The sequence below is a fragment of the Pipra filicauda genome, unplaced genomic scaffold, assembly GCF_003945595.2.
Source record: "Pipra filicauda isolate LSUMZ 115617 unplaced genomic scaffold, ASM394559v2 scaffold753_size109717_pilon, whole genome shotgun sequence".
NCBI classification, from domain to species: Eukaryota; Metazoa; Chordata; class Aves; order Passeriformes; family Pipridae; genus Pipra; species Pipra filicauda.
In genome coordinates, this window is record NW_024104924.1 from 94818 (window position 1) to 108802 (window position 13985).

Genomic DNA, 13985 nt, shown 5'->3' on the forward strand with positions numbered 1-13985 from the left:
TTTTTTTTTTTTTTTTTTGCTTTTTTTGTTTGTGTTTTTTTTTCTTTTTCCCTTTTTTTTTCTTTTTTGTTTTGTTTTGTTTGTTTCAGGAGGGTTTATTTGGGGTTTTCTGGGGGCTTTGCTGGAACCACTGGTGATCTGAGTGACAGCTGGAATGTGAGGCTACTAAATTTTGGGTTGCCATTATCTGCACGAAGCACTTATGGCTTCCTGCCTTCCTCAGAGGTGAGTGGTCATGGTTGCATGGAAATATAAGCCAGTTTTGCAAATACTTTCCTTTTTAAAAATACTTATAGAATCCCAAACTTCGACAATTCCCTACCCTAAACCTAACCCTGCCCTCTGGCAGTGGGAAGCCATTCCCCCTTGTCTTGTCCCTCCAGGCCCTTGTCCAAAGTCTCTCTCCAACTCTCTTGGAGCCCCTTTAGGCACTGGAAGGGGCTCTAAGGTCTCCCTGGAGCCTTCTCCAGGTGAACACCCCCAGCTCTCCCAGCCTGTCTCCAGAGCAGAGGGGCTCCATCCCTGGGAGCATCTCCGTGGCCTCTGGACTTGCTCCAGCAGCTCCACATCCTTCTGCTGTTGTTCCTCAGGGCTGGAGGCAGCTCTGCAGGTGGGGTCTCACCTGAGGGGGCAGAGGGGCAGAATTCCCCCCTCCTCTGCTGCCCACACTGTGGGATCAGCACAGCCTCTCCCCCACCAGCACCCCCAAGTCCTTCTCTGCAGTCCCATAAAAACTCCAGATTCCTATTTAAACCCATATACCCCCAGGACCAGAACAACTCATTCTTCAGTGTAACATATTCAACCAGGTTTTAAAGAGCTTAACTTGTCAGGTCCTTTTCAAACAGGTAGATGGAATAAAAGTCCCCTCATTCCTTAGAGGTTAAGTTGGGTGGTAGAAATAAATACCAGAAGTTTTCTAGGAACAGGAGTTTAAGTTTCAGGGTTTTATTATCAAAGTTTTGTAAAACAATTTCCGAAACTGTACATCGACATGGCACAGACTGTCGCCTACTTTTGTCTCTTTACCTGCACAAAAGTAAAAGCTCTGGAGCTGCTGGAACTAAGGAACAGCTTGACTAACTACTCTGCAAATTCCATGGGGGTCATTGTGTGCGGGAGGGACGGGACACTGTGGGACAGGAGCACAAACTCATTAGTTTATACAACTTGAGATCAAGTAAAAAGTACATTATCAGGTGGACTTGCTTTTAAAGCAAACCAAGGTCAGTTTAAAATGCACTCCCTGCTGCAGCGGGTGAGCTCCTGAGCAACCACACCTGGGATGAACTTCCACCAACCCTCCATCACTGGGCAGGGCTTCCCTTCCCTTCCAGGCAGGGAAACCCATCCCAGCTCGCCCCAGACAGCACTGAACGGACTGAGAGCCCTCAGGAAGGTCAGTGCATTTTAACTCTGGCCAAGCCAACAAAACCCACCAGGAAAACCAAACCAAACCAACCCCAGCATGTGGCTTAAAACCAAAACTAAACCAAAGAGGACAAAAAGCTGGTGGGATCCAAGGCTGACCCTGGTGTGAGGTCACGTGTCAGGCTCAGGGGCTGCCCCAGGTGTGCGTTGGTGCCACACTCCCCAGGCAGCCGGAGCATCCCTGCCCTGCTCCCGGGACACTACAGGGGGACAGGGGGGGTCACACACAGCCCATGCTGTGGGGGGGTCATGCAGCCTCGGCCCCAGCGAGTCCCCCCCACCTGGAGCACGGAGGTCCCTCTATCAAGCTTTGGGTGTGAGTTAGTACAGGATGGACAGACCATGGAGAGCTCGGAGCTGGATACATCTAAGATTGAGGATTAACAAGTACAGATAAAAGAATCACACGGGTGGCCGGGGGGCTCAGTCGCTCATGTCCATGTCCTCCTCGTGGTGGTCATCCCCGTTCACTTTGGATTCCCTGCCGAGGTCCCCACTGCCCTTCTCGGCCCCAGGCTCCTTCCCCTTTGGGGAAGAGGCCTCTGCCAGTTTCTTCTCCTCTTTCTTGTCCTTCTCGCTGTCATAGCCCTGCTCCTCCTCATCGTAGTCCCTTGTGACCTGCTTTGCCAGGGAAAGGGACACGTTAGCACAGCCCTGGGGCGCTGGGGGTGGGGCACATGGGGTGTGTGGGCAGGGGGGACTCCAGGGGTTTATTAAACATACTTTCACATCCTTGTCGCTCTCGGATTTCCGGTCTCGATCCTTCTCCTTGTCTTTGCTTTTCTTTTTCTTGCTTGTCGACCGCTCCCTCTCGTCTCTGCTCCTCTCCTTGTCCTTATCCTTCTTCTTTTCCTTTTTATGCCTGTGATGACACAGCAGAAGGATGAAACTCACCCTCACCCCAGGACTGGAACACATCCAGAGTGTCACCCACAGTTCACTACAAACCCAAGGGAAAATGGCAGCAAGCAATTTAGGGAACACCCTGCACATTCAGAAGACTCCCCAAAATCCCAATTTCTTAGCTCCAGATGTAGCACAACAACCACAAAGCCAAGGCTAAGAACATGGAACATCCCAAGTTGAAAGGGACCCACAAGGATCATGGAGTTCAACTCCTGGAGAGTAAGAACAGCAATGTGCCAGCGTTCTACAAAGGAGCACCTTGAGTTCCCCGTTCTGGGAGAGGGTCACAAACACCCAGGGCCACCCCATATCAGGTGATTCCTACTGTAATGAGCCAAAGGGAATGGGAATTCTGGCATCTCCTACTCCCACCACCCCTGGAACAGCTCACCCTTGGCATTCCCAGGCAACAACAGAGCAGCTCCAGCTTGGAGCTGATCAAATGATGCTAAAAGGGGTAACAGGCAGCAGAGATCCACCCAAACACACTCCATCCTCAAACACCCCAGGATCTTCCCTATAGGTGACATTTTGGGAATTTTCCATCTAGATTCATTTTTTTAGTCACTCCCTGACCTTCTTGGAGACGGGGACCGGGACATTTTCCGTTTGGGAGATCTGGGCTTTTTGGGTGACCGTGTTCCACTCCGGCTCCTCCTGCGCCGTCTTTCTCTGTAGCAAAGACACAGAAGCTTTTTAATAATTTATGATTAAAGCTACAAATACATCTCTGTCTCCAAACCCAGCCCTGTTCAAAGAGTACTAAACAGTTGCTGAAATTACAAGTTAAACTTGGAGGTTTTTTGAAACAGTAACCTTTTGCATATATTTATTCCCTAAATCAGGAAGAGTTCGGCAGTGACCTCAGTGTCACACTCTGATACAAAGCAAGGAGAAACTGTTAAAGCCCAAAGCATTTACCTCAAAAATAACAGTTTCAGGGGAAGAATAAAGTATCTTACAGACAGAGAGTACATGTCCTTTTGTGCCTGTACCAGATATATCCACAAAGAAATCATCACTCAATGGAATCCTGGAGTACCTTGGCTCAGGAAGGACCTCAAAGCCCATCTCATTCCACTCCCTGCCATGGGCAGGGACACCTTCCACTAGACCAGTTGCTCAACTGCAAGAACATTCTTCCTATTTAATATTAAAGTGGATCAAAATCATGCTGAAAGAGAGACCAAGGAAAATCCCCTGTTCACATACCTGCTTGTGCTTCTGGATCGTCTGGTTGTGCTGTAGCTTTTGGGGGGAGTTTTAGAACGTTTCTTTTCTTTCTCTTCCTTCTTTTTATCCCTTTTAGTAAAAGAGAGATTGTCAGGTTAAGTCATTTTCAAACCATTTAAGCAGCAGTTCCTAATTTGCTACATAGGGAAAAGAAGGCAGTGCTGGTAATGACAGGGTGGCACAGTCTGGTCAGGATTTCTGAGGCCAGGCACATTATAATAATGGTAATGAATTATCTGAAGAAAAAATAAAAGCACAACTTTTACAGTTTCTCTGTACCAACAGCCCCAAATCTGCAAGTCTAGGTGCTCACATTTCCTGCTTTCCAAGGCAGCTGTTGAGTGATGTTACAAGAAACTGTGACTTTAAAAGGAGTCACTGCTTCATTTTGTCCTGGGTTCTTTTTTTGTTTAAATCAAGCACCAAAATGTGGTAATTTAATTTCTAGTAAATAGTCTAACACAGAATCATAGAATCACTGAGGTTGGAAAAGCCCTCCCAGACCATCGAGTCCAACCTGTGCCCGATCCCCACCTTGTCACCCAGCCCAGAGCACTGAGTGCCACGTCCAGTCGTTCCTTGGACACCTCCAGGGATGGGGACTCCACCACCTCCCTGGGCAGCCCCTTCCAGTGCCTGACCATTCTTTCCAGGAAGAAATTCCTCCTGAGGTCCAACCTGAGCATCCCCTGGCACAGCTTGAGGCCATTTCCTCTTGTCCTGTCCCTTGTTCCCTGGGAGCAGAGCCCAACCCCCTCCGGCTCCACCCTCCTGTCAGGGAGTTGCAGAGCCAGAAGGTCCCCCTTAGCCTCCTTTTCTCCAGGCTGAGCCTCCCCAGCTCCCTCAGCTGCTCCAGACCCTTCCCCAGCTCTGTTCCCTTCTCTGGACACGCTCCAGCCATTCCCCATCGTTCCTGAACTGAGGGGCCCAGAACTGCCCCAGCACTGGAGGCACCTCAGCAGTGCCCAGCACACAGAGACAGGCACCCCACTGGTCAGGGTAAATTCCTGGTCAGGAGAGATTTCCTGAAGCCATTACCTGGTTTTGGATGTGCTCCTGGACCTCCTGCTTCTCTCTCTGGAATGAGATCTCCTTCGCCTGGGGCTTTTGGATCGCCTCCTACTTCTGGATTTGGAATGGGACCTTCTCCTTGATCTGCTTCTGGACCGTCTGCCAGGAACACACAACACAGGGTCAGACACAGGACATTCTGAGAGGCCTGTCACCATCAGGGAGTCAGTGGTAACAGCACTGCGAGGCACAACCAGATAGAAATGCAGAGAATTATACAGAACACAACGAAAAGTCTCAAATCAATCAGCCCTTACTAACCCACTGTACGGAATTATCAGTCATATTGCAGAGGAGCTCTAGGAAGTCCTGTTCAAATGAGAATAAATCTTCAGAACAGTAAACCAAATGAAAGGGGCCCTTTCAAGAAGTATTTTTTAAGGAATTCTTTCAGCTCTGGGAGGGTTTTTTAAAGCCCATGAGATACCTTTACCTGTGTCTGGATGAAGAAGGTGTTCTCCTCCTCCTCGAGCGCGACCTCGACCTTGAATGTCTTCTTTTTTCGTCTTTTTTGTCTGAAAAGGGAAAAAACCTCAAGCATTATTTTAGTATTTAAAAGGATTTTATAAAGGAAAGGACCTGGAGCTTCATGTAATACATATAAATAGATAAAGAAAATCTCATTTTGACATCTGAAATTAGGGCTTATCTACCATTTTCTTCACAAGAGGATAGAAAGAATGAACATGACAGAGACATCTGACATAAAATAACAGTGTTTTATGCAAAACTGAAGAAGTAAAAATTTAGAAAAGACTTAATTAAAGTCAGTTAAAAGCTGGTGGCTGCAGGCCTATGGAAAGTCTTGTGCAAATTCCAGAATCTGCCATTTTGTGAGAGGCTAAAGAACCTCTCAAATGATTGTTTTGAATTTCCCACAAAAAAGCAAAAGCAACCAGCACATTTTTTCTGATATAAGACAAGAACAGGAGTTCTGTTTTTTCCCCAAAATCATCAGGAGGCTGCAAAATTGTATTTTCAGTGTTTCAAACTACTGCCTCTCAGATTTGATAGTTCTGACATTTGTGGGAGAACTGCTGCAGCTTGTTCTAAAATAAAATCTGCTGCAAAAAAGCTACAAAAAAGAGAATTATTTACAAACCTGCACAGATTAGAAACTGAGATAAAAGAAACCATCCCTGAGAACAAGCATCACTGGGGTGTCAACTGGTGAGGTCATTGCTGTTCCCATGAAATCTCAGAGACAGCAACAGTAACTGGGCGTTTCACAATCTTCAAGTAAGTGAATTTTGAGAAAAACAATAGCTTAATCCCTGCCCCATCCTGTAGGACACATGGAGCATCCACTGGAGGTCAATTAAAACCCTACCAGCTATAAATGCAGCCAGTACAAAGCAGAAGCATTAAGCCAGTATACTGCAGCCCATTAGCTTCTATCACATACCACATCAAAGTGCATCCTGAAGGGAATGGCTCATCCTAGGGTCTGGAATTACCTGGCTCTATAGCAGCAGAGATTAAGGACTGTGCTTCTCGGACCCTCTTCATTGCTTCCTCTATTTCTTTACTGGAGGTATCTGATTTCAGACTCGGGGAGACAAGACCTGCAGCCACATGGTTCAACCTGGGGAACAGAGTTCCAGAAATTCCTATTGATGAATCCAAGGGATACAGGTGTCCACTGTTTGAGCCTGTTCTTAGAATCAGGGAATCCCGGAATGGTTTGGGTTGGGAGGGACATTAAACCTCATCTCATGTTTAAACCTCCCAGGTAACTATCAGTAAGATAAGAGGGCATGGTCTTAACCTGTGCCAGGGGAGGTTTAGGTTAGATATTAGGAAGAAATTCTTTACAGAAAGGGTAATCAGCCATTGGAATGGGCTGCCCAGGGAAGTGGTGGATTCTCCGTCCCAGAGGTTTTTAAGATGAGACTGGATGTGGCACTCAGTGCCATGGTCTGGTAACCATGGCAGTGTTGGATCAAGGGTTGGATTTGATGATCTCGGAGGTCTTTTCCAACTCAGCTGATTCTGTGATTCTCATTCCACCCCCTGCCATGGGCAGGGACACCTTCTACCAGACCAGGGTGCTCCAAACCCCATCCAAGCTCCCAGTTCCCTCCAGCAGAACAAGGATTGGACATTGAATTCCCACGGATATTCTCCAGATCCCATGCAGTGCAATGTAAGTATTAGTGAACGTTAATGCTTACTTTGGATCCACTGTGCTCATCAGTTTTAGGAGCTGATCTGCTGCAAGAGACTGTGAGGGGAAAAAAACCAACAAGTTAAAATCATGTGTACTCAAGACTATCTGCCTTGAACGTCCCCTCAGCAGTGGCTTAGGCAGGAATTCTTCACAGATGGAAAACCCAGACCAGAACACCCCCAGACAAAGAGGAAAAGGCACATTGATCTGGTTTAACTGGAGGATGGCGGGAAGGTGTGAACATCACACTGCAGTGGTGCTCAGGGGCTTTATTTTCCACAGCAGCCAAACACAGGCCCTGCCCTGGACAGAATCAGGGCATAAAAACAGAAATATATAAAAATACACTGCTGGTGTGCATATATATACACACACACACACACATTTTAATAACCAGGGTATTTCTCTGTTAATTCAGGAGAACAGAGTCCTCAGAGAACAAAGCTTCCTGTTCGCTAAGGGCCTCAATGCCAATTTATGAACAGTAAACATCTAAAAATTCCATGAAAACATGTATTCCACAGCTCTTAGGAAAATCCAGGTGTTAGGATTAGTCACTTCCTGTACCAGTGAGGTATTAACAAAATGTTTAGTCCTCACTCATTTTCTTTTACATATATGTAACAGTTTGTCACATTCAGCTGGTTTAATGCACAGGAGACAATTCTCCATCACACCAACCTCAGATTTTTCTAATATGCATTTAAAATATTTATTTTTTCCATTTGTAATTTCATTTTCACCATGATTTGCTTTTCCTCCACATGGAATGCATAAAAAGAGTGCTAAATGCTGGGTTTGTCAGCAGTGCATTTAATTATTGCTACTGTACAGTATTTGGTTCTTATATCTTAAAAATTCTATTTGTAAATATATGTATACGCTCACTATGTTAATATAGTTTTATATATTTATATAAATATATTCAATATTCTATTATTACTTAGTATGTAAAGCCTTTTTATCCAGCTTTAACAGCCTAACAAAGTCTCCGATCTGTTTTCTACACCTAAAAGATTAAAAAGTCAAACTATTTTTTTTTACTCTAAGTACAAGACAGGCTCATGACCTGATTATGACACATTTAAAATATTTCATTACTATTCCCAAATTATTTCTCAGGCCTTTCCGGCATTTAATTTTATATTCAAGCAGATACTCTTTATTCCAAAAAGGTTCTCACAGAAACCAATCACTGGAGTTTCCAGGCAGTATATAAATGAAAATTACTTTTAAAATAGAAAAGAGGGGGGACAATGAAGGGTATTTTGGGCCATACCTGAGAGTTTAGGTTTGCTCCAGGAAGCCCGAGAGCAGCAAGGGCAGGATCAAGAGCAGGAGCTCCTAAAGCAGCTAAAGGGACAGCACCAATCTGGGACAGAGACAGCAATTAGAGCACAGTCATTAATAAAAACCTGGGTTAGCCCAAAAAAATCAACATTCCCATACATGAGACGTAGAAACCTGAGCTGGGCTTTACTTCAGCTTCCAGCTACAGGAAACATTATAGAAAGGTCAGAGAGAGTGTTTCAGGATTCCTTATTCAGGGATTCCAAAGCTTACTATATATGAAAGTGGATGGAATTGTGCTTCCTCTGCATCCTGACAGGTGTGGGGGGGGAAAAAGGCAAAAAAGTAAAGCATTCCACCAAATTCAAGGAATAGTTTAAAATGAAATGATTTTCCAGTGCTAAAATGAAAATTCCTTATAAGTTTCTGAGGCAACCACCTCATTTCTAATTCAATTTAGGATTGAAATGAATGTTTTATGTTAAAAGGCAATGTAACAGTATTACATCTTTGCAGATTTCTCAGATCTGGTTAAAACTGGCAAATGGGCTGAAAAGCTACTGGAAGAGCAAGTAGGATAATGACATAGGTCTGAATTCCTTAAATTCCTCCAGAAGCCTCATTAAAGCAGCTCATGTTTGGTCATTTAAATTGACCGAGATGATCAACAGACACTGAAACCAAACACACTTTCAAGATGTGTTTGAAAAAACTGACTTCACTGAATTCTCATCACATGGACGTGTTAAATACATTCCACCATTAAGTGCACTGGGACCAGGTTGGTATTCAGAGTGACAGAGCTAAAATTAACGTGGCTTAACCACCACTTTCAGGAATTCATATACACAGTTCTCAGTGAACAGAATCTTTCTGGCTGTATTTGGTTCTTCCAACCCTTTCCTCGTTTCCAAGTTTAAATTCAGGATTTTCCCTCCACATTGGGTTAAAAGCTTCTGAGCAGCTCCATGGCAAGGGGATCCTTCAGCTAAGCTGAAGTAGGTTTGAGAACTGCAGAATTAATGAAGCTTTATTATTATTAATTTGCCTCTTGACTTTGATTCTCTGTTCCCTGGTAAGAGATGTGTGTTCCCACAATGTATTACTCTCACTGTTCATCTTCCACACGAATTCTTGTGGGTTCAGATAACGAGGCTCCAATTTTCCCCTCAGCTGGAGTATTAATGAAAGGAATCTCCCAGCATGGCAGCTCCTTGGACTCCATGAATTTAAAACCTATGAGATCTCTACTGCTGGCAAATCTGCAAGTACCATGGATAAAAAGGGATGGGAGACAGAAACAAACAGGGCCCTGAGACACCAGAAGCATCATTTCAGGGAAATAAGAAGATCCCATTCATAGCAACTAATCACTGTTTTGCCCCAGTTCGTATCAGAGCTGTAACAACCATCAGGGTTTGGAACTATTCTAGGAATTGGCATTAGCACATCAGGCCTGAAAAAAAGAGCAGGAATGACGTGAGAACCCAGCAGAACACACCCAATGGTCTCCCCTGGCCCAGCCCAGGTGAGATCTTACCTGAGAGAGTGGGTTGGGAGTGGGCAGCAGTCCACCTCCGGGCAGCAGCCCAGCCACTGCATTAGCTGGTGCCAAGAGAGACAAAGCCTTAGTCTCATCAGGAATGACTCCTGCAGAGAAACAGCCTGGCATTAGAGTGCATCCCATCCCAGAGGCAGAAAATACACAAATACACCCAGCAAAGTCTCCCTGATACACCACCTGAGTTTGTTGAAAGTACTTATGTTGGCTAAAATACAAAGCTTGATGGCTATTAATATTTAGCATTAACTTTTTTGTCAGAATGCAACTTCAATGGGTGAAAATTTGACTGTTCCTTTTTCTCTACAAAAGGTTAAGTTTCTAGAGCAAAAAAATAGCACAATACACACTACTTTTTTGTTAACACTGCCAAGGTTTCATCACCTGTACTCGATTTTTAAGTCATGAACCAAACGTAAGCAAGCACAGTCGGTTCTCCAGGGGTGTGCTCTCAACTTTCAAAAGCTGTTTTATGAACAACGACTCGTGTCGGCTGCTTCACTACAAAGCACACAGAAAAATCAAGATACACAAGACAAAAAAAGTTTGATTTAGGGGTTAATAATATGGTACAGTTCACTATTGTTTTCTTTTACACCTACCATACAAATTTTGTCAAACTTAAAGAGAAAGGATGGATATTTGGGGTTGAATCAAGCGTAGGGCTTTTGCTGACGTGTCATATGGAAATGCAAGTCCCTGCAGGTCTCCAAGAAGGCTGTGTGTGTGTCTGGGGGTGGCTGGTGGATACAGGGAATGGTGGCACATTCCTTACCTGTGCAGAAAAATGCATTTGTTCCATTATGTGCCACGCTTAGTGTACCAAGAATGCTGCTACAAACTGCCATGGCAGGGGGGACTTCTGGCCCAAAATCTTGCAGCCAACTAAGACAAATGTCTTATTTCTCTGCCTGCTCTGCACAGGGAATTTTAAGGGCCCTACTAGGAAACAATTGTGTAGGTATTTTTACTCTATCCAACAGCAAAAGCCCTATACAGATGGATTAATTTGTTAATGTGCCCAAGCCCCCAAAATGAGAGTTCAATAAAACAATTTTACTATATATTTGCAAATACCAGTAGTGTTTCTGTAATACACATTAAGAAACTGCATCTCATCATAAAACATACAATATGTACAGGGCACTTAAGAGAAACTGGATAAGCTGCAGAAGAAAACTGTTGGGTGGTATTTTCAGCAGGGCCTGGTATATAGTTCAGGCTGAACCAGGGAAAAGAACTGTAAAACACAACAACAAAAAAGAAAAACCACTGTTAAATAAAGGTAATGGTTCCTCCCACCTATACTGAGAAGTGCCGATAATCTACATAAACGTACAATACACAGCACTGTTATCTGGCCCGTGGCACTGAGCTGGCAGCAATTTAGATACCCAAAGTTATGGAGGGACAGGGGGAAAAAGGTCATGGAGGCAAAGGGCAGTAATGCATAAATATATCAATATACCTACAGAGAGATTATGGGGTCATTTTGCATGCAAAATTATGTCTCAGAGGATATTTATCAATTATAGCTAAACATTTCAAATTAGTGCAACTACAACATTTCTGGCATCTAAATACAAATCCTCAGACTTAGCTTGAGACACCTCATAGAAGATCTGCATCCATTAAAAAAAAATCATGCATCTGATCCTCTAATCGTTTCTTTTAAAAGTATTTAAATAAACTACAATTGAAAAAAAGCAATGAGGCCCCTCACCAGTTAATTTTCATGCTTCAAGAGCTTTTTTTACTGCTGCTTTGTTAGAACCATGAAATACTGCATGAATGTGTAGAAATGAAAGAAAAAGAAACAGACAAAAGAAACAAACATTAACCAAAGAACCTAAACACCCCCCCCAGCCATCTTTAACCTTAAGAGTTCCTTCCAAATCCAGGAATAGCCCAGAGAAAATGACAAATACTAAACCTTACCGTAGCCTTTGTGTATAGTTCTATAACACAAAGCAACAGCCACCACCAAAGTGTCTGTGTGAGCTAAAACTTGGGACAGGGGGGGAATTATTTCACTGAACAGATAATAAACATTTGCTTTAGTGACAGGCAATATTGACACAGATTAATCAGCACAGTAAAAATCTGAGAGAGGAGGGCCCCGTTCACAGTAGTTCAGCACATGCCTGGCTTTAAGCACATGAGCAGTGTCACTGGGGTTTTAAACTTGCTGTTTGGTGCTCAGTTTGTTCAACTGGGACCCTGGCAGTCTGAATTTTAAGGGAAAACTGTTCTCCAGCTCAGGGACAGAACCATGGAATTACCAAACCAGGGGCAATACTTTATTGGCTGAACATATCTCTTGTGATATGCCAAAACCATCAAATTCCGAACTGCTCAAACACCACAAGGTACAGCCCACGAGGAACTCCTTGATTTAACAGGCCCATTACAATATTCTGCTTTAATAATTTGATTTTCTTAACACAATCTCAAGCAAAACTACTGGGCAGGTTTCTCTGTGTGCCAGATTTATCCACAGTGGACAAAGTGAGACTGACCGAGAGAAAAGTGGTTTTATCCTTGTAGGAAGAGTTAAACACTGACATTACTCACATGGGCCTTGGAGAATATTCCAGCACTAACTCAGCTGGACTGGTGTTGTATTTAACACACAGACAAGGACAAGATGCCTTTCAGCTCTGCTATTACACCTCAACTAGTGGCAGCAGGAGCAGTAACTCCATTGCAGGGGGGGTTCTGTACCCTCAGAAAGCAGCACAGCTCAAAGGCCACACTGCACATTACTACACTCCAGGGATTAAGTTTCATCTGTTAAGTTTAAATTTCATATCTTTTAAGATTCAGGAATACAAAGATAAGATAAGACAGCTCCCCAGGCTTTAAGAGACAGCTACAGCATTACAGTGTCTTGATTACAGGTCTGACCCCAGGTCATGTACCAAACTTAATCTGCAAGATTTTATTAAATTCAAGCTTTCCCAGAAGTAAACCAAGAAAAGTACAAGTACAATGGAAATCAGTTACTTCTAAAGCAAGTCTAGAAGAGTTTAATAAGACTTCTGTAAGAAGAGGTGTCTTCTCAGCACTTTGCTTTTAAGGTAAGTTCCAAAAACCCTGCTCATTGCCTTTCAAATTACTGTAACACCCTAAAATGTAAAAATAAAAAGAAGAAGAGAAAATGTAGTTAACAAGTGGTTACACCAGGAAAACACTTGGGGACTTGAGTGCTTGCTGGCCTTTAGTTAATGGCTAGAATCCCCTGTAGCTGCAGAGGACCCACTGTTTTTCAGTCATCTGGAAGGGCTTTGCATTTGCCTTCTCCACTACAAAAATCACACACACAAATAACAGAGAGAAGAGTTTATTATTTAGCAAAATTCTATTAAATATATCAAGGATGAACAAGAAAACTTGGAATAAAAAACTAGGACCAGTGCCCATGTGGCACCTCTTGGAAGATATCACTTTTGAATTAAACCATAATTATTCAAACCCTTGGTATATTGGACTCCACAAGGAGAGTGAGGGCCTTTTTGGGATGTTCCCAAATAAATGCAGTGACAGCATATCCCAGAGGAATGCTAGTTCCTCTCCCATGCACTCCAGGGAGGGTCAAACCATTCTCATGAAGAGAGTGAAAGTAGTAAATGCTTAATTATTAAGGCAAAAGTTGCTTAAAATATTGACCTGTTTGCATTTAAGTCTGTTTGGGAAATGTCTCATTGAGACAGATACAGAGCAAAATTTGCAAACAATTCTGCCTAAAATGTTATTATTCTAAACTTTAAGACACACAAAACTTCCCACTTTCATGAGGTGAATGAAATCATTGAGCCCAGGGGCCAAAGGCAACATACCAAGGGTTTCAGGATGGAGATATCTGAGTGTTTGACATTGGACTAACGCTGGGTTTTTTGTACTAGACAGGAATGAAACCCCACCAAAGGTGGCTCCGTGGGCCATTAAACGAGTCACAAACCTTCTGCATAGGGCACCACTATGAGGGCTCTGTCCACGAACACGGTGTTTGTCAGGTGCTGCGCCACCACCGCCGAGTCGGGGTCGTGGAACTTCACAAAGCACACGCGCGACGACACCGGCAAGGGGGAGTCACTGTGGGAGAGAGACAGGGAAGCAGTTACCAGGGGTTACACCACACCCAGTCAAAATTGCATAAATAACCTTTATTGCCTCACTTGAACTGGGCAGTAGTTGTCAGGCTCAATATATCCATGAGCAGGCACCTAAATGCAACTTAATTTTTGTCTGGGAGAAGGGAAGGAGGCGGAGGAAAATGCTGCTGAGAAAGATAAAAAGTTACCAACTATGTATCAGTTAAAC

The 13985-nt window shown here is 43.8% G+C and overlaps 1 protein-coding gene across 5 annotated transcripts; it reads right to left on the reverse strand.

Moving 5' to 3' along the window:
- Positions 1–928: 928 nt before the first annotated feature.
- On the reverse strand, positions 929–13785 carry SRSF11 (serine and arginine rich splicing factor 11). Of its 5 annotated transcripts, none has more exons than XM_039389641.1 (11): positions 13624–13785; positions 9642–9751; positions 8091–8183; positions 6816–6865; positions 6099–6226; positions 5075–5156; positions 4609–4740; positions 3550–3639; positions 2914–3009; positions 2155–2293; positions 929–2052 (listed from the first exon to the last, which is right to left on the reverse strand). In XM_039389641.1, exons 4-11 carry the CDS (start codon positions 6833–6835, stop codon positions 1855–1857), a joined length of 885 nt encoding a protein of 294 aa, XP_039245575.1. In that variant the 5' UTR covers positions 6836–6865; positions 8091–8183; positions 9642–9751; positions 13624–13785; the 3' UTR covers positions 929–1854. The 5 variants fall into 5 exon arrangements, with proteins under 5 accessions (XP_039245575.1, XP_027574876.1, XP_039245574.1 ...); XM_027719075.2 differs by having other exon boundaries at positions 10047–13715; XM_039389639.1 differs by having other exon boundaries at positions 1855–2052; positions 9642–10163; positions 13624–13701.
- Between the last annotated feature and the right edge of the window lie 200 nt (positions 13786–13985).